Consider the following 18,428-nt stretch of genomic DNA (forward strand, 5'->3'; position numbering starts at 1 on the left):
AAGTAGGATGTGCTTGTGCAGGAGTGCTACTACCTTTAGCCATTGAGAAAAAACTAGAAGCAGGGTGGACGAGTCTCGAATAACTGGGCATTTGAAAATGCAGAATTTTATAGCCCCACCGTTTTTCTTAGTCTCCTGGTGAACCAACATTAAAACTAAGCAAGTGAAAAAAAGTTTTTGATGACTATTCCAGATTATGTGGCACTAATTTAAGTGCGGAAAGGAGACACGCTCTTCTGCTTCAATGCCTTGGTGCAGAGGGACAAGAAGTTTTGGAAAAGTTGCTGCCATTGCCACCTAATGAGACCAGAGATTTAAATGAGTTTGAAATAGTTGAGCAAAACTAGTTGCACATTATTTGAACAGTCAGTACAATATTGGAATGATCATTTTGGTCTGAGGAGTCAAGGAAAGAGTAGTCTGTGGAAGATTTTGTGATCTGTCTCAGTAAGCTGGCAGCAACATGTACATTTTGAAGTAAGTTGGAAGCGAGGATTCGAGACTAGTTTTTACTGAAGTGAAATAGTGTTAAAATTCATAAAGAACTTTAGTTGAAAGATGGACCACATTTAGATGAAGTACTGATGGTAACAAAAAGGCATAACACATGTTAGTGTTGAAGAAATGAGTAAAGAAAATGGAGTAGTTTTTTTTTTTTTTGACATCTCTAAAATGGAGTAGTTCTGAGGACGTTTTTCAAAGCCCACAGGTGCTGATGTATGTGTGACGGGAAGTAGAGAAAAGAAAAGTGTAACAGGATTTAAAACAATATGTATGGGTATGGTTTTGGAGGCCACAAAGCAAATGATAGATTGTTTGTGGCATTTTTTCAAACCTGTAATGCTTCTGGAATAATAAACAGAAGCAACCAGCAGCTGACCAAGGTTTCGCACATCCACTTCGTCGCTGTACATGAAAATAAAGAAAACTTTTACAAATAAGAACCGAAGATCTACAATTCTTTTTGGACTCCCTTATACTATTGACTTCACTGTGTGCGCCTCTCTGCTCTTATATAACATGTAATGCTTCTGGTGTTAAGGGTCATTTTAGCAAATGTTGTATGAACAAAAATAAGAAATCTGCTAAACCCAAAGTGTCTCCACTGTAATCAGATGTTGAAGCACACCTGGATATCACTCGGCTATTCGGATGGGACCCCTATGATGAAGCATGTCACCAACTAGGTTGGTGAGTGAGGGTTCTTTTTAAGAAGGAGGAATTTTCCCCTTTTGTGTGCACCTCTTCTTATACCGCAGGGACATCGTTTTGTCTTCAGGGTATACTCCTTCATTTGTTTGATATAAATACCATAAGGGTACCAGGAGTATTTGATTGACTATGGCTTGCAATCCCAGCATCCTGTCAGAAACCATCTGAGGGGCCCTTTAAAGAAGGGAAACTTGCAAGCAATTGTGGTAATGACGATGGGCAGGCTACAGGTTCCTTTGAGACGGTTTTGGGTGCATTTTCTGTGTGTATGTGAGTTGTGGTGTAATTAATATCTCATAAATAGCAGGTGTGTTAAGAAAGGGGGACATGGATGATTAAGTGTCATTGAGAAAGCTGTGTACGTTGTAGCAGCAATGGCTGACTCCATTCTTTGACTGACCGTGGAAGTCGCGTCTCAAGCCCAAAGAGTTGCTCCACTTGCCAGTAGGCGGACTGGATGTGCCGGAGTCCTGCTCTGCTTACAAGATATCACCCACATTGAGTCTAGTCTGCCTCCACTCCCTCTCATGAGCGGTTTGAGGAAGGTTCTTCAAAGAAGGGTGAGGAGGCCCAGGCAGAGGAGGGACCTTCTTTACTTACAATCAAGATCCTGAGGGACAGCGTCTGCTCTGTTCCTCTAGTCAAAGCGTCAGCCTCCACCAACTGCGCCTCTCCTGCTTCCAACGCTGACCTGCATCATCATCATTCCTGAAACCGGCTCAGATACACACAGGATACTACACACTGGCTCCGATACACACAGGATACTACACACCACCTCAGATACGCACAGGATAGTACACACTGGCTCCGATACACACAGGATACCACACACCAGCTCAGATACACACAGGATACTACACACCAGCTCAGATACACACAGGATACTACACACCAGCTCAGATACACACAGGATACTACACACTGGCTCCGATACACACAGGATACTACACACTGGCTCCGATACACACAGGATACCACCCACCGGCTCAGATACGCACAGGATACTACACACCAGCTCAGATACACTCAGGATACTACACACCAGCTCAGATACACACAGGATACCACACACCAGCTCAGATACACACAGGATACTACACACCAGCTCAGATACACACAGGATACTACACACCAGCTCAGATACACACAGGATACTACACACCAGCTCAGATACGCACAGGATAGTACACACTGGCTCCGATACACACAGGATACTACACACCACCTCAGATACGCACAGGATAGTACACACTGGCTCCGATACACACAGGATACCACACACCAGCTCAGATACACACAGGATACTACACACCAGCTCAGATACACACAGGATACTACACACCAGCTCAGATACACACAGGATACTACACACTGGCTCCGATACACACAGGATACTACACACTGGCTCCGATACACACAGGATACCACCCACCGGCTCAGATACGCACAGGATACTACACACCAGCTCAGATACACTCAGGATACTACACACCAGCTCAGATACACACAGGATACCACACACCAGCTCAGATACACACAGGATACTACACACCAGCTCAGATACACACAGGATACTACACACCAGCTCAGATACACACAGGATACTACACACCAGCTCAGATACGCACAGGATAGTACACACCAGCTCAGATACGCACAGGATAGTACACACCGGCTCCGATACACACAGGATACTACACACCAGCTCAGATACACACAGGATACTACACACCGACTCAGATACACACAGGATACTACACACCAGCTCAGATACACACAGGATACTACACACCGACTCAGATACACACAGGATACTACACACCAGCTCAGATACGCACAGGATAGTACACACTGGCTCCGATACACACAGGATACTACACACCAGCTCAGATACACACAGGATACTACACACCGACTCAGATACGCACAGGATACTACACACCGACTCAGATACACACAGGATACTACACACTGGCTCAGATACGCACAGGATAGTACACACCACCTCAGATACGCACAGGATAGTACACACCGACTCAGATACACACAGGATACTACACACCAGCTCAGATACACACAGGATACTACACACCAGCTCAGATACACACAGGATACTACACACCAGCTCAGATACGCACAGGATACTACACACCAGCTCAGATACGCACAGGATAGTACACACCAGCTCAGATACGCACAGGATAGTACACACTGGCTCCGATACACACAGGATACTACACACCAGCTCAGATACACACAGGATACTACACACCGACTCAGATACACACAGGATACTACACATCAGCTCAGATACGCACAGGATACCACACACCGGCTGAGATACACACAGGATACTACACACCAGCTCAGATACAAACCTACAAACCTTATACTACACACCAGCTCGGATACAAACCTACAAACCTTATACTACACACCTGCTCAGATACACACAGGATACTGCACACCGGCTCAGATACACAAAGGATACTACACACCGGCTCAGATACACTCAGGATACCACACACCAGCTCAGATACAAACCTTATACTACACACCTGCTCGGATACACTCAGGATACTACACACCTGCTCAGATACACACAGGATACTACACACCGGCTCAGATACAAACCTTATACTACACACCTGCTCAGATACACTCAGGATACTACACACCAGCTCAGATACACACAGGATACTACACACCAGCTCAGATACACACAGGATACTACACACCAGCTCAGATAAACACAGGATACTACACACCAGCTCAGATAAACACAGGATACTACACACCAGCTCAGATACGCACAGGATACTACACACCAGCTCAGATACGCACAGGATAGTACACACCAGCTCAGATACGCACAGGATAGTACACACCAGCTCCGATACACACAGGATACTACACACCAGCTCAGATACACACAGGATACTACACACCGACTCAGATACGCACAGGATACTACACACCGACTCAGATACACACAGGATACTACACACTGGCTCAGATACGCACAGGATAGTACACACCACCTCAGATACGCACAGGATAGTACACACCGACTCAGATACACACAGGATACTACACATCAGCTCAGATACGCACAGGATACCACACACCGGCTGAGATACACACAGGATACCACACACCGGCTGAGATACACACAGGATACTACACACCAGCTCAGATACAAACCTACAAACCTTATACTACACACCAGCTCGGATACAAACCTACAAACCTTATACTACACACCTGCTCAGATACACACAGGATACTGCACACCGGCTCAGATACACAAAGGATACTACACACCGGCTCAGATACACTCAGGATACCACACACCAGCTCAGATACAAACCTACAAACCTTATACTACACACCTGCTCGGATACACTCAGGATACTACACACCTGCTCAGATACACACAGGATACTACACACCGGCTCAGATACACTCAGGATACCACACACCAGCTCAGATACAAACCTTATACTACACACCTGCTCGGATACACTCAGGATACTACACACCTGCTCAGATACACACAGGATACCACACACCGGCTCAGATACGCACAGGATACCACACACCGCTCAGATACGCACAGGATACCACACACCGGCTCAGATGCACACAGGATACTACACACCAGCTCAGATACACACAGGATACTACACACTGACTCAGATACACACAGGGTACTTCACACTGACTCAGATACACACAGGGTACTGCACACTGACTCAGATACACACAGGGTACTACACAACAGCTCAGATACACAGCTAATGAAGACACCCAGGATATTACACACCGATTCAGATACACACAGGGTACTACATACCAACTCAGATACACAGGTAATGGGGATACACAGGATATTACACACCGATTCAGATGCACACTAGCTACACACCAGCTCTGATATACAAGGAATGAGGACACAGAATGCTACACCAGCTCAGATATATAGGGAATGAGGGCACAGGATACTACACACCCCTTTGATTCCTGCTTGTTGATTTGTTACAGAGTGAGTTTTGCCACCGAGGAGGCGCCCGAGGATGAGGCGAACCCTCTTCTGGTCCCCTTGGAGGAGAAGTCTGTGAGGGAGGAGCGCGAGGCCAGTCTCTGGTTTGGAAAGGTATAGTCTGTCTCCTGCAGGGCTTTGCCAACTCTACCTTTGTCCTGTACATGTTCTCCTTGCACACACTTTCATCTCTTGTCCACCCATCCCCCACTTCTGCAGTTAATCTGTCTTTATTTTACTTTATAAACTGTTTTTCTCTCCTCTCATTTTTCAGCCCGTGTTTTAACTCCCATTTTCTAATTCCCATTTTTATTCCTTTTTTTTCTTCTTGGCCATTCCCTTTACTCCTTATTTTGTCCCTGGTTTTAACACTTGTTGACTTTGCTCTCTGCTTTCAGGATATTTTTGCCGGCATCGAGGCCGATGACGATGCGGAGCTGGAAGTGAAGCAAGCAAAGGCCTTGTATGAGAAGAGAGGAGGGGTTGTGTCCGGTGAGAAGGCTAGCCTTAGGCAGTGTAACTGAGGAGGGATGGCAGGGTTAAAAGAAGTTTATGGGCTAGCGGGTGGGGTCTAGAAAGCCACAAGTGGGGAGGTCATGGTCAAAGGTCCAGTGGTAAGGACTCAGGGTGTCATACCATCAGCTCTATGGAGGAACAGAGGCTGAACATTCCAGTGAGTGAAGTGGCAGAAAGTTAGTGGTAAGATGTTAGTGGCTATCAGAAGCCCAGGTGTGTCAGGGCACTAGGCCAGGAGCTGGATGGTGGGTGAGGGGGGTGGGGGGGAGGAGGCGTGAGGCATTCATTGATCATGGAGGTTTCAAGTAATGGATAAGAAGACTTCAAGAGAAAGTTGAGCGAAGAAATCTGGGTGTGAAACCGTATTTCTTAAATTGAGGACTGACTTGTTTTCTAGGCATGGAGCTGCCAGAGAAGAAAATTGCTGTGAAAAAGAAGCCTGAACCCGTGGAGGAAAAGAAAGGAAAGGAAGAGCAGAAGGCTGTAAGCCCCGGGAACAAAAGTCCGCTTGGGCAGGTGCAGGCCAGCAGCACCGAAGCAGCAGCCACTGACACCAGCTCAGACGAGAGCAGCAGTGAAGATGAAAAGTAAATATTATCATTTCATATTCAAAGTCCTAGCCAAGCACTTCTCATGGTGACAGCCTCTGGACAGGGACTGGAGTGTAGCAGAAGTGACAGCCCCGGGGAGGTTTAGCCAAGTACTGCTTACAGTGACAGCAGCTGGACACGGCTGGGAGTTCAGCTGAGAAGACAGCCCTGTGGTGACGGTGACCGGGGAGTGCTGTAGAGTGGAGTATGTTAGTGAGAGCTGCTGGCCGGAGCACAGAGTGCTGTAATGAGTGGAGTATTGTTGCAGACTTTACTGGTATGTGTCACCCCTTCTTTAGATGGTTTGGATGTGAGGATGGACGCTTCCCTCGCCCTGGGTACCCTCGAGTAGAGGGGCTCTGGTGCTTTAGAAATGTGCACTTTGAGTTGGTCATTCCACGCTTCCCTGGCTCTGTGCACTCTTGAGCAGAGGAGGTCTGGTGCTTTAGAAATGTGTTGTTTGAGGTGACCATTCCTTACATTCTGGTTGTCCCTAGGATGGGTCCTTAGGCTTTTGAGTGAATTGTCTCCCTGACTCTTTGCTTATACACAGCGTAACTTCTCTGCATTATGGGTCTTTGGATGTTTAGAGAGATGGGCTGTTAGCAAAGCATTTATTTTGCTCCAGTGCTGCTCTTACACTGACACCTCCTGGTTCGGGCAGGCGATGCTGCTGAGAGCCCACTGCTGCTCTTACACTGACACCTGCTGGCCAGATAAAGTGAAGGTAATGGAAAGGCAGTAGCTGTTTGTTACAGGAGAGATGGCATAGCCTTCCTCTTTCATCTCCATGATGACAGGCGGCTATGCGGAGGGAGGCCTTCCTAGAGATTCATACATTTTCAAGTATGTTTTTTTTATTAGAGAAATTCAAAAAATAAAAAAAAAGATGAAAAAGAAGCGACCCCAGGATGAAGAGGAGGAGACTGAAGGCTTTGAGGTTGTTCCCATCGAAAGATCAAGTGAGTATTTCTCGGACTCCTGCGATTACCTCCTGTCTGAGCTGGTCCATCACCCCCTCTTTACCCACAGTGTTCTTGAGTCCTTTTATCGTTCCCCTTGATGCTTCTTTTCTTTCTCTTCTGTGTGCTCTGCCTTTTTTCACTTACTCTGGTGTTCTCAGTGTTTTTCTTGCCTTGATGTCATGTTTCTCACCTTTTTATTTACTCACGTACGCTGGTTCGGCCCAGAGTTTCCCCTTCTGTGTATTTGTACTTTCTTCTGTTGTTTATTTCTCTTCCTTGTACTCTAATGCAGCCCTGAGTTTGCTGTATCTTTCCTTGTGCATCCTCACACGTGTTTCTGCCTTTTGGTCATTTTTTATTCTCCTGCTCGCTCTTATTTGTTCGTCCAGTCTTTTCTCACTTTTCGTTGCTGTTGCTTAGTGAACCCCTGCATGTCATATTACTTGTGCGCTCTCTTTCTCTGTTCTCTCGCTCTAGTCTCTCTCTCTGTTCTTTCTCTCTCCTTCCCTCCCTCTCCTTCTCTCCCTCTCCCTCCCTCTCCCTGTGTTCAGTATGTGGCACCTTTAAGACGGTTAGCCTCCGAGGATGTAACTGGCTTTTTATTCTTTAACCCTGGCTTTGCGTTTGTTTCTTCTCAAACTCTTCCAGTTAAAAGAGCCCGAATACTGGACCCCGAAGGCCTTGCTCTGGGAACAGCCATCGCAACTTCGAAAAAGAGGACGAGAGACCTGGTCGATGGCTCCTTCAACAGGTACTGGCTGCTGATCAGGGATTGCAGAGGAGGTGTCTTTTACAGGGGTTGAGGCCTCCACCCCAGTTGGACGAGGGGTCTTTACACTTAAACCCACCCCCTCCCCAGCCCCACGGGTCACCCGAGCTCGTCACTCAGCACAGGACATGAAAGGAGAGAACAGGATTAATAATTGCACCTTTAAGAACGAGCAGAGCCACTGCTTCGTATACAGAGCGCTTGTACGAAACGAAGGGAGCTGGTTCAGTCTAGTTTGCTTGTTTATGAAAAGTAATATTGGAAACAGTATAAACTTGCCTGCAGATTTCAAACACAAATGAATTCGAAGTAACTTAAAAAGCTAGGAAAAGTGATATATAGCTAATAAAAAATTGGAATGAAATAATTGGTCCCAATACAAAGAGCTGCTGTCGCACAATGAGCTCTGCTTTTGTAGCAGTGAGGCGCCCAGAGCAGTGTCTCCGCATCATTCAGAACAACTGGCTGAGTGGCTTGGCAGGAGAATGGTACCATGCCAAAACATACTCTACTGCAAGCCACCAGGAGCTGCCAAGAGAGACTTTACAGGGGGCAACAAACCAAACCAGTGTCGTGCAAACTACCCCAGCGATACTTCTAACTCTTGAGTTTAACTGAGTCTTCTGTGATGGACTATAGTTTTGTAGTCTGTAGGATCACGCGTCTTACTGGAGTAGTGCTGGATTCATGGGTGGGTTCAGTCAGACACCCGTCTTAAACAGGGGTTATCGAAAGATCAGGTTCCTGTTGCCAAATATCCCTTTAAGGTGATTTATGGAAATAATCTGCAAATACTTGAGGTATTCTTAACGTGAATAAATTAATCTCCTCGGAACAGGCACGATTGTGCAGAGGTTGTATTGTAGGAGCACTCTATGTAGAATACTGCAGTCCTCTCCAATACCAAGACAGGCTTCCAGGCGGTACCAGGAAGGTAACTGAATACACAATATTAAATCATTTTATTGCTCATAAATCAGATGAAATCGGCTTCTTGGCTCTGCGCACAGAGGGTTTAGGACCTAGAAATGAGGGAGTCGCCAAAGGTGTTTCCATCTACCTGAATGTATAAATTTGTGATTTAATATATAGTATATATTAGTGTGTGTACGCAGTGGCGTAACAAAACTTATGTGCCCTCCTCCCCCGCAAGGTAATGGAGTGTGTTTTACTGGACCAGTAGTGTCCAATGAGGGTTTAGGAGAGCTAGATAAATGACGTGTTTTTAGTATGTAAATTAGTTCAATTTTTCCTTTGGTTGTCAGTATAACTTGTGTGGACATCCTGGAATCTCTCTCCTTGAATCTGCGTTTGGATGCCCATGGGCTCTATGCCTGCCCTGCCTCGCTTCCTCCTATAGCCATTAGCTTGGGGCCCAGCACAGTTTACCTATAGTAACTATTCTACTTCTAGCCGGTAGTCTTTCCTCCGCTGTATACCCATGTGCTGTCATCCCTTCTCTGTGTTTATAGGTCTGTAGCTCTTGTTATGAATGCTGATTGAAACTGAAGCTCTTAGCAAGGGCCTGTGTACAAGAGCACAGGCTGAGGTTGGGCCTGGACACTGCTGCTGGGAGTGTGGAAAGAGAATACTATTAGCAGAGGTGGAACTAGCAGTTCAGTAGTCACTATGGCCCCCTCCTTGGTGCAGCAGATGTCACAGAGCTTCATCCAGCTCCACCTCCACATTTATCTAACTTGACATCGCCTTTTCTAGGTTCTGGGTCATTTGAAATGTTTGCAAACCTGCCTGTGTCGTTTACTTTTTGGCAAATCTGCTCCTATTTCTCCCACCTCATCCAACATCCCGCTCTCTTCCCTTCCAAGGTATACCTTCAATGACGAGGAGGATGAGCTGCCGGACTGGTTTTCTACAGAGGAGAAGAAGCACCGGGTGAAGCAGGTGCCTGTGGACCGGAAGTTGGCCGACGAGTACCGCCAGCGATGGAAGGAGCTCAACGCTCGGCCTATCAAGAAGGTGGCAGAGGCCAAAGCACGGAAGAAGAGAAGGGTACATCTTTCAGCATTTGGGGGACCGTGGCATTCATGTGCCATGGCACGGGATGGCCAAGAGTGCGAGAATGGAATGGGGCAGGGAGTGTGGTGTTTGGAAGGGAGCTTTTCAGTAACCAGATTTGCGCTCTCTAGTTTTGGGTTTAGTTTACCACAGTGTCCTTGTCTCCAACAATGTCTCTTCTTCCAGATGTTGAAAAAACAGGAACAGGCAAGGAAGAAAGCAGAGGCGGTCGTGAACACCATTGATATCTCAGATAAGGAAAAGGCTGCTCAACTGCGCAGGTGAGACCAAAGCAGCGTTTACAACCTGTGCTTGTCCACATAAAAACTTTGGATAAATTTGACTGCCACAAACCCTTCGGAGTGCATCAATTGCAACTCTTCCTGTTTGGAAAAGGATTTCTGTTTGTAGTGTGTGTGGTTTGATGCATATGCTCTGCCTGCTCACGCCACCGAGTGTAGGTCTCGGACATTTGCAACTTGTTTGTTTGACGAAGTTTGTCTCAAGACCTAGTGTGGTGACTTCCCATAGCTCACGATGCAAGGGTACACAGGTTCCACCTGAGACTTCTCTTTAATCATCCGGTTCAGACTTTTCGAGTACAAAGCTAGCATTGAACAACCTTTGAGGGAATGCAGGTCATCGCTTCGGAGAATGACTTCAGGAGTGCTATGGAAAGTACACAATTTCTGGTTTGTCCTTGGTGCAACACAAGTACTCGTGGTTGCATCATGATGGTGACTCCAACCTTTGTGTCTCCCCTAACCAGAACGCCTTTTGCAACTTCTGCCTCATCTTTCAGTGCTAAAAGATACAAGTGCTGAAGAGTGAGACATTGGACGGCGCATATCCTAAACATCTTTGGGGAACAATATCCTCTCGACAATGAGGAACAAGAAAAGGGCCCTTCAGGACTTCCAACAGTGCTGCAATGAGGAGCATAAGGAAATCAAGCCTCCGAAACCTTCGGGCCCACATACCAAGACCCCGCATATGGTCACAGATGTAGCATCAATGCTAAAGGGCTTGGTAACAATGCCTCGATTACACAGCCATGCTGAGGCAGGGCGCTGCTCCCCAGAGAGTAGGACATTGAGCCCTGTGGTGAGACTAGAGAGGCGGTGGCCTTCATGTCTGGCTCGGCCACAGGGTTCTAATTGACCCCTGAGACCAGCCTTTGACGTCCAGCAAACCTATGACCAAGGGCATGAGCCACACCTTCCTTTGACTCTGCCTCCACCCTGAGGCATTAAGCATTCTCCTTCGGAGCCGAAGTGATGCTGAGAGCCATGCCGAATGTGCTCTCGGTAGACATTAAAAGCCCCTCAGTGCTTCTGCAGTTGCCATAGGTTCCCGACCCTAAACTTAGGACTCTGTTCATATAACCCTGACACTGGCAAATAATACTCGCCAAGCAGCCTACAGGAGGGGCATCTACATACGCTTTCACAAATCTCCGAGACCTACACAGCCCCGCCCCCCCCCCAAACAATTGTAAAGATAAAGGCTAAAGTCCACCTCCCCAACTACTGCTCCAACTCACACCCCATCCTCTTCAGCAGGGCCTCGTACAGCTCTTTGGCCACCATCTTCGGTCGGTTCAGATCTATTTGATCCCTGGCAGTTCCCATTTCCTGTTGGACCCTAGTGACCAGACCCTAGTGCTCGGGTTTGAGGATGACCCTAGGGAGGACTACACAGTCGACCCTACAGATGACCAAGGCATTGAGCTGTCTCTCACCAGGCAGTCTATCCATGATGACACTACCACCTATTCCACAGCTATTCAGACGGTTGCACAGCACCTCAAAGTGCAAATGCAAGTCTAAAAAAGACAGATGATAAGGAACATCTCTCCGTAGAAACCCGTTTCTAAGTCTGAAACGGCATTGCAATTGCTCCACATTCTTAACAGGCATATTGAAGATTACCCAAACCTTTTTAAAGAGCCAGTAGATGCTAAAGTTGTCACTCAAAGGGTGGACAGAAACCTTAAGGCCACATCCACTGAGCAGCTCTACATTTGGTTACAGGCCAAGCACAGACTCATTGGTTGTCCACATGGTAGTAGTAGTGAGTGCTTTTCCTGCTTTTTTCCCTTGTTTTTACTGCTTTCTCCTTCCTCCCGCCCCATTGTTCTGAGTGCTTTCTCCTCCTCTTCACTCTTTTTTCACTGCTTGTTTTTTCCCTCATTTGCCGCTGCAGCCTGTTTACCCGCCTCCAGCGCCCCTCCCTCTGCCAGGACCTACTTAATGCAGCGCGACCCCATTGAGCAGGTCCAATGCCTAGCTCTGCTGTGCTGCTGCACCGCCCTGCTTCCTCCTTGTTTTGCCTCGTTTTTACTGTTTTCTCCTCCCTCTCCCCCTTTTCAGAGTTTTCTCTGCGAAGCATCTAGCAACTCTAGCACTGTGAGAGCCTCACGGGTGATTTGCTGCGGTTTATCTATCCTAATTGATTGATTAAACTCTCCTCCGCAGGCCGCTTCAGCTGTTGTGGCCCCTGTTCTGCAAAACAGTAGGTCAGCCAACTGACTCTTGGACTCTCTTCAGCTAAGCTCAGGAAGCGACTTGTCACCAGCAGGGCACAGCTGACACGGGCCCTTCCCCTTTGCTAGCCACCAGGCTCAGCAGGTGCAGGTGTTCAGTGCAGCCTCTGTTCACCGTGTCCTGGGTGCAGCAGGGCAGCCCTTCGGTCCTCTTCTCCAGTCCGAGATCTGAGTTCTGGGTGCCAGGGTTGCCCCTTTTATTCCCAGAAAATACCCTCAGGGTAGGATGTTGTCGGTAGCCAAATGGCTGCCAGGTTCCCTTCCTCCTTATTACCACTTCCTGCAACGTGGTGAATCTGGTTATCCCAGAATTCTCCTATTGCCTACTTTCAATATGGCAGAATCCATTTGAAGGCAGCTTCTCCTTTCAAGCTGGACATTTGGGCCAAAGTCTGTGTGTCTTCCTCTCCGATAGAGTTCCCCCTCGCAGGCTTCTATTGTGTCCTTTCCTGGGAGCCCTTTGCATGTCTCCCAAGAGACAAGTGGTAACTCTGCAAAAGTATCACCCTGCAACAGGGTAAATTAATTCCGACTTGAGTATCAAGTGTGGCTTAATGTAACAAGTTGTTTGATAGTTTGGAGTATCAAATTTGGTTGCACCATTCAGAAGTTAGTGTCTATGAGGGGTCAGAGTGCTAAGCCTATATTCGTCATTGGAGCGACAAAGTCCTTCTACCGTAACAACAACAGTTTCACATTTTTACTATCAGAACAGGTAAAATACATGTTCTGCTCTGTAAATATGTTGCACCTTGCGGTAGGACTCGCTAGGCCTACCATAGGGATGACCAGCGGTTTGGGCTTTGCAAACTGGCTGTTTATTTGATATACCAATAATTGGTTATATTGTCTAAAGAGTCCAGAGATTCCCCCAGAAGGGTGTGTAGGAATCTGGCTCTGTGTATATTATACCAAAATGAGGTACAGGGTGCACAGAGCCCAGTGGAACCCCAAAGGTAGGCAGAGGTAAAGTTAGATAGCGCCTCACTCTATATGTGGTAGTGTGGTCGAGCAGTAAGGCAGTATCAGAGGACAGTGTTAAGCATTTGTTGTACACACTCGATCAGCAAATGATGTCACACACTCAAAGACTGAACTCAGACCAGCTTTGTTTGTATATAAATATTGTTTAGTTATTTCTAGAACCAAGCCAAGCCTGGCACAGGTGAGTGAAATAAATGCTTTGCTAAATATTTAGCAGTGAATGCAAGTTCAAATGCATTTGTTTGAAATACAGGTAAGATGAGGTATTGGAATTACTGTACAGATTACTTTTTAGATTCCGTGTGATCTGCCTCGATATCACACTGGGACATTTCCTAGAGCAAAGGTAAGTCAAATCAGTTTTTCACAGTTGTAATTTTTCAGGTTTCCATACAAAAAAACTCCACACACAAAACATTTTTCAGAGAAAAACAGTTAATGGATTCCTATGGAGAGAAATAAAGTTAACTGTTACCAGGTAAGTAATCAGTCTTTGGGGTTGAGTTTCTAGGGTTAAAACAAGGGTTCCCGCAGGCTCAAGGATGCACTTTTGTTACACCCTCAGTGGCACTAGGGCGGTCGGGTGCAGAGTGCTGAGGTCCAGTGGTATCCAGTGGGGGACTGGGGGCCTCCGGTTGGTGGCTGCTAATGAGCAGGCCACTGGATTGTGGGAGCAAAGCTCCTGGTGTTAGGCCCAGGGCAAAGAGGGATCCTGTTTAGCACCAAAAGTACACCTGCAACGGGGCAGAGGCAGCTGGATGCAGGGTGCTAGTTAGGCCTGGGCGGTGAACACCGCTGCTTTCGCTGAGTGCAGAAAACTCCGCTCTGCGTTGTGCAGCAGAGTTTTTTCCATGCTTGTGAGCGGTACGTTTGTGAGCAATAGATTTGCGAGCTGCCGCTCTGGAAGAATTTCTACCCTAGCGACAAGAAGACCAGCGCGAAGGCCAGTTCGCACTGCACTCCGCCATTTGCGGAACTCCGTGGAGTTTTTTGTCAATTCGCAGAGTTCCGCATAGCGAAATTCCGCGAATTACTCCCAGGACTGGTGCTGGTTTGGCGTCGGGTGCCCTGCTGATTGCAATGGGGATTCTCCGGTTTCAACAGAGATTGCAGGCTCGGGTACGAAGATCTTCTTGAGGTGACCACCGGTTGGAGAGGTAATTTGGGATGCCTGGGGATGCTTGGACACCATCTGTTGGGCCACCCAAGGCCATGGGGCTTTGGGTGCAGGGATGTCTTTAGGCGTCTGGTTTCTCCTACCAGCTATGGTCGTGGTCGGGGGGGATTCTCTAGAAAGAGGCTCGGGCTTCGCTGGGATATTGAAAGCAGGTCAGAGATCACCAGATCTTGGGTTAGAATCGCCAGGGGGACCTCCTTGTGATGTTGGTCCACTCTAACCAGGGCCATGGACGATGGGAGCAGACTCGCAGAATTAGCCGGAGCTGGAGTCTGTGGGTGAACAAATCCGGTGTTCACGGTAGACAAAGTCCTTTTCGCTGGAAGGCAGGGCAGGTCAGGTCCTCGGGGTGCTTGAGTTTGCTAGCAGCAGGACACACCAGTTTCGCTTCTGCAGTTACGAGGTGGAGACATGTGCACAAATTTATCATCTCTCGATGGGTTGTCTTATGCATCAAAATCTGCTACCCTTTAGCGAAAATGGATCCTCCAGTAGGACCACGCGCCCATTCTACTAGGGTGACTGCAGCCACTACTGCTTTGGGACGTGCAGTTGCGTTGATTGACATCTGCCAGGCAGCCACGTGGGCATCCCTGCATTACTGCCTGGACAGCCAAGTCCAGAGAGACAGCTTTTTTTTGGCCGTTCTGTTCGCCAGGACTTTATGGTGTGAACTTAGTTCGCAGACCCTGCTCTGGGGTTGGCATTACTGGGTTTCTATTCTAAGGTAAGGAATCTATAACTAATGGTCTCTTTCAGTTGAACAAGTTACTTACCTTCGGTAATGATGTATCTGTAAGAGACATAAGTTGGTTATAGATTCCTTACCGCCCCTCCCATCCTCCCCGCTCTGTGAACTGACTTCTAGGCATAGGGACTTCCTTCCAGGGCCCTAGTTTTGTACACCATTGGTCAGTGTCTTTCATAGTTCTGCGCTTCTGGTGTAAATGCCAGCATTTGGAAATGCCAGCATTTGTAAAGCGCACAGCTACCTCCAACAGAGGTGTCCCAGCGCTGGGGGCCCTCGGGAAGATTAAACAAGCTATTGCCCAGAGTCACATGGTGCTGGGCTAACCTGCCGCCGGAGCCGGGCATCGAACCGTGAACCCTGTAGTCCGGAGTCAGGCACCCTGGCTGCTGCACCACAACTCTTTCACTGGTGTGTCAGAACTGAAGTCGGCGCGTAGGGACGGCGTCAAAGTAGATACCGCAACCACATCCCGGCGATGCCAACTACGGACGCGAAGTTGACCAACACCACCTACTAACACGCAGGGATACTGCTGATCCATTCTGACGCCTGGGGGTAATAATGTAAGGAATCAGTAACTAATGTGATGTCTCCTACAGATACATCATTACCGAATGTAAGTAACTTGTTCTTCTGGGTTCAGTGAAGCCATCATGGTGCTGTGGAACTAGAGTTGTCGAGTTTCCAGCCCATGTACTCTCTATGGCTTCCCTGGCACTTACAGTATTAGAAATGGACTAAATATTTTAGGGTCCTATCTGCTCATGAAGATATGCCCACACCTCGGATGTAGTGCACCCTGTCATAGGGCTTGTACGGCCTGCTAGAGGGGTCGTTTAACTATACTTCCGGCTGTGCTGCTTGGCATGGCACACCGGTAGTGCGCCATGTCGACTTTGTTGTTTTTGTCTGCACTAAAGCATGCAGACTGCAGTGGCAGTTTGCATGGCCTTGGTGAGGGGTCACTAGGGGACCCTCTTCACTCCCAGTGCCCCAGGTATCCGAGGTACCGCTTACTTGGGACTTACAGGGGGCCTGACGGGACAATTGTGGATTTAGTTTTAGGGAAGGAGCACTGGCATAGGGGACCTTGTTGGCAGGGACCCTGTGCACTTTCAGTTAAAACCACATCATGTTCCAGGTAAAAAGTGGGTGGATAACCATGTAAAAAGGGTACTTTTCTGGATCCTTGGGTCAAGAGCCTTGCTGCTCTCAGGGGCCTGAACTATTGAGCATCCTGGGACGAGGTGCCAAGCCTCCTCCCCAGGATGGGCAGGGTTCACAAAGAGGAAGTTTCAAAGGCTTGCCGCCTTTGTGAGCTTCCCCAGGCCACTTGTTGCTTTCAGCACGTGGTCCCTACTTGTTCTGACCCCCACTTTTAGCGGGAGAACCAGCGGGAAAAACAAGTGAGGAAGAGAGGTGTGCCCACCTCTGCCAACTCCACACCTCCGGTGAGGAAGGCGAGGTGAAGCACAACCTCTCAGTCCCCGCCCTCTTGCAGATGGGGGGGGGGGGGGCAGGGGAAGGGGGGTGGGAGGACCCCGCTAACCAGGGAAAGGCTTATACCCCCTCTCACTGGAGGGTGGCATAATGGGGGGTATAGCCACCCCAGGGAAGGGACCCATTGGTCCCAACCTTTTTACCTACCTGTAACGCCCCTAAATGCAGTATTTAGGGGCACCCCTGAACCTTGCTTCCTCGGACAAGAACCTGCAAGAAGATGAGAAGGACCGAACAGCCGTGCTGAAGCTAGGGACTTACAAGTAAGTCACCTTATGGGAATTATGTATAAGCCCATTTATTTATTTATTTATTTTGAAAGTTTTATATAGCGCTAACAAGATCTTTGCAGATATCAGAGCGCTTTACAAGGGCTCGGGTATGGAGTAATAGCATGTAATAGTTGAGGTAGATAGGTACAAGGTGCATGGTTACATAGGTAGGTCAAAAAACAGGAGGTAGATAAAAGGTGAGGTAGTACAGGGTGCATAGTCAAACAGTTGCGCCAATAATATAAAAGTACAAAAATAAGCATATACTTGTTTAAGCGTGCTACAAGTGTTTTTGGGGATAGCATCAAGGTGGGCATAGTTGAGGTAGATGCGTGCAGGATGTATAGTCACACAGGTGCATCAGTAGTACAAAAGTAGGGATGGTTGAGGTGGTGTAGGTACAGTGTGCAAAGTCAGACAGGTGCATTAACAATACATCAAAATACAAAGAGGGAACATATACAATCAAATAAGTCATGATACAAGTAGTACAAGTAGACCAAGGGGTCAGGCAGGTATTACGGAGCGGATTCATGAGAGCTACAGGATAGTAGATCATGTGTATTTAGCCATGAGGATCGCTTTTACTTCTTTCTTAAACAGTTTGTTGGAGGAGATGAGCCTCGTTTCCGAAGGGAGTGAGTTCCAGATCCTGGGTGCCATTCCTGAAAAGGACCGTTTATAGGTTTTTTCCTTCCTGAATCTTCGAGGTTTCAGCAAAAGATTGTTTGTGCTTCTAGTAGTTCTAGAGCCACCCGAGATAGTCAGCTTTTGAGTGAGGTAGGCGGGTGAGTTCATGTGTACAGCCTTGTGTGTCATGCAGGCGATTTTCAGATGTATTCTGGCTTCAAAAGGTAGCCAGTTCAGGGATTTAAAGTCAGGGGAAATATGCGAGTGTTTTTTTGAGCCAGTGATGAGTCTTGCTGCAGCGTTAAGGGACGCTCTTAGGGGTGCCGTTGTAGTTAGGGGGAGCCGCAGAGGGCGGTGCTTCCGTATTCTATGTGCGGGATGACTATAGATTCAGTATATTCAGACTATACATTCAGTATACACACTTTCAAGGCACAGGCACGGAGTTCTGGTTAT

At 47.7% G+C, this 18,428-nt stretch overlaps 1 protein-coding gene across 4 annotated transcripts in view; it reads left to right on the forward strand.

Moving 5' to 3' along the window:
• Positions 1-18,428, forward strand: part of FTSJ3 (FtsJ RNA 2'-O-methyltransferase 3) — a 109,668-nt gene that overhangs the window by 59,995 nt on the left and 31,245 nt on the right. For all 4 annotated transcript variants that reach the window (XM_086953396.1, XM_086953397.1, XM_086953399.1 and 1 more), the window contains exons 15-21: positions 5,260-5,371; positions 5,656-5,749; positions 6,171-6,360; positions 7,228-7,325; positions 7,977-8,079; positions 9,924-10,107; positions 10,300-10,394. In XM_086953396.1, coding sequence (XP_086809522.1) covers positions 5,260-5,371; positions 5,656-5,749; positions 6,171-6,360; positions 7,228-7,325; positions 7,977-8,079; positions 9,924-10,107; positions 10,300-10,394 — 876 coding nt within the window. The remainder of the gene's footprint in view (positions 1-5,259; positions 5,372-5,655; positions 5,750-6,170; positions 6,361-7,227; positions 7,326-7,976; positions 8,080-9,923; positions 10,108-10,299; positions 10,395-18,428) is intronic.

The sequence above is a fragment of the Lissotriton vulgaris genome, chromosome 1_2 (assembly GCF_964263255.1).
Source record: "Lissotriton vulgaris chromosome 1_2, aLisVul1.2, whole genome shotgun sequence".
Classification (NCBI taxonomy): Eukaryota; Metazoa; Chordata; class Amphibia; order Caudata; family Salamandridae; genus Lissotriton; species Lissotriton vulgaris.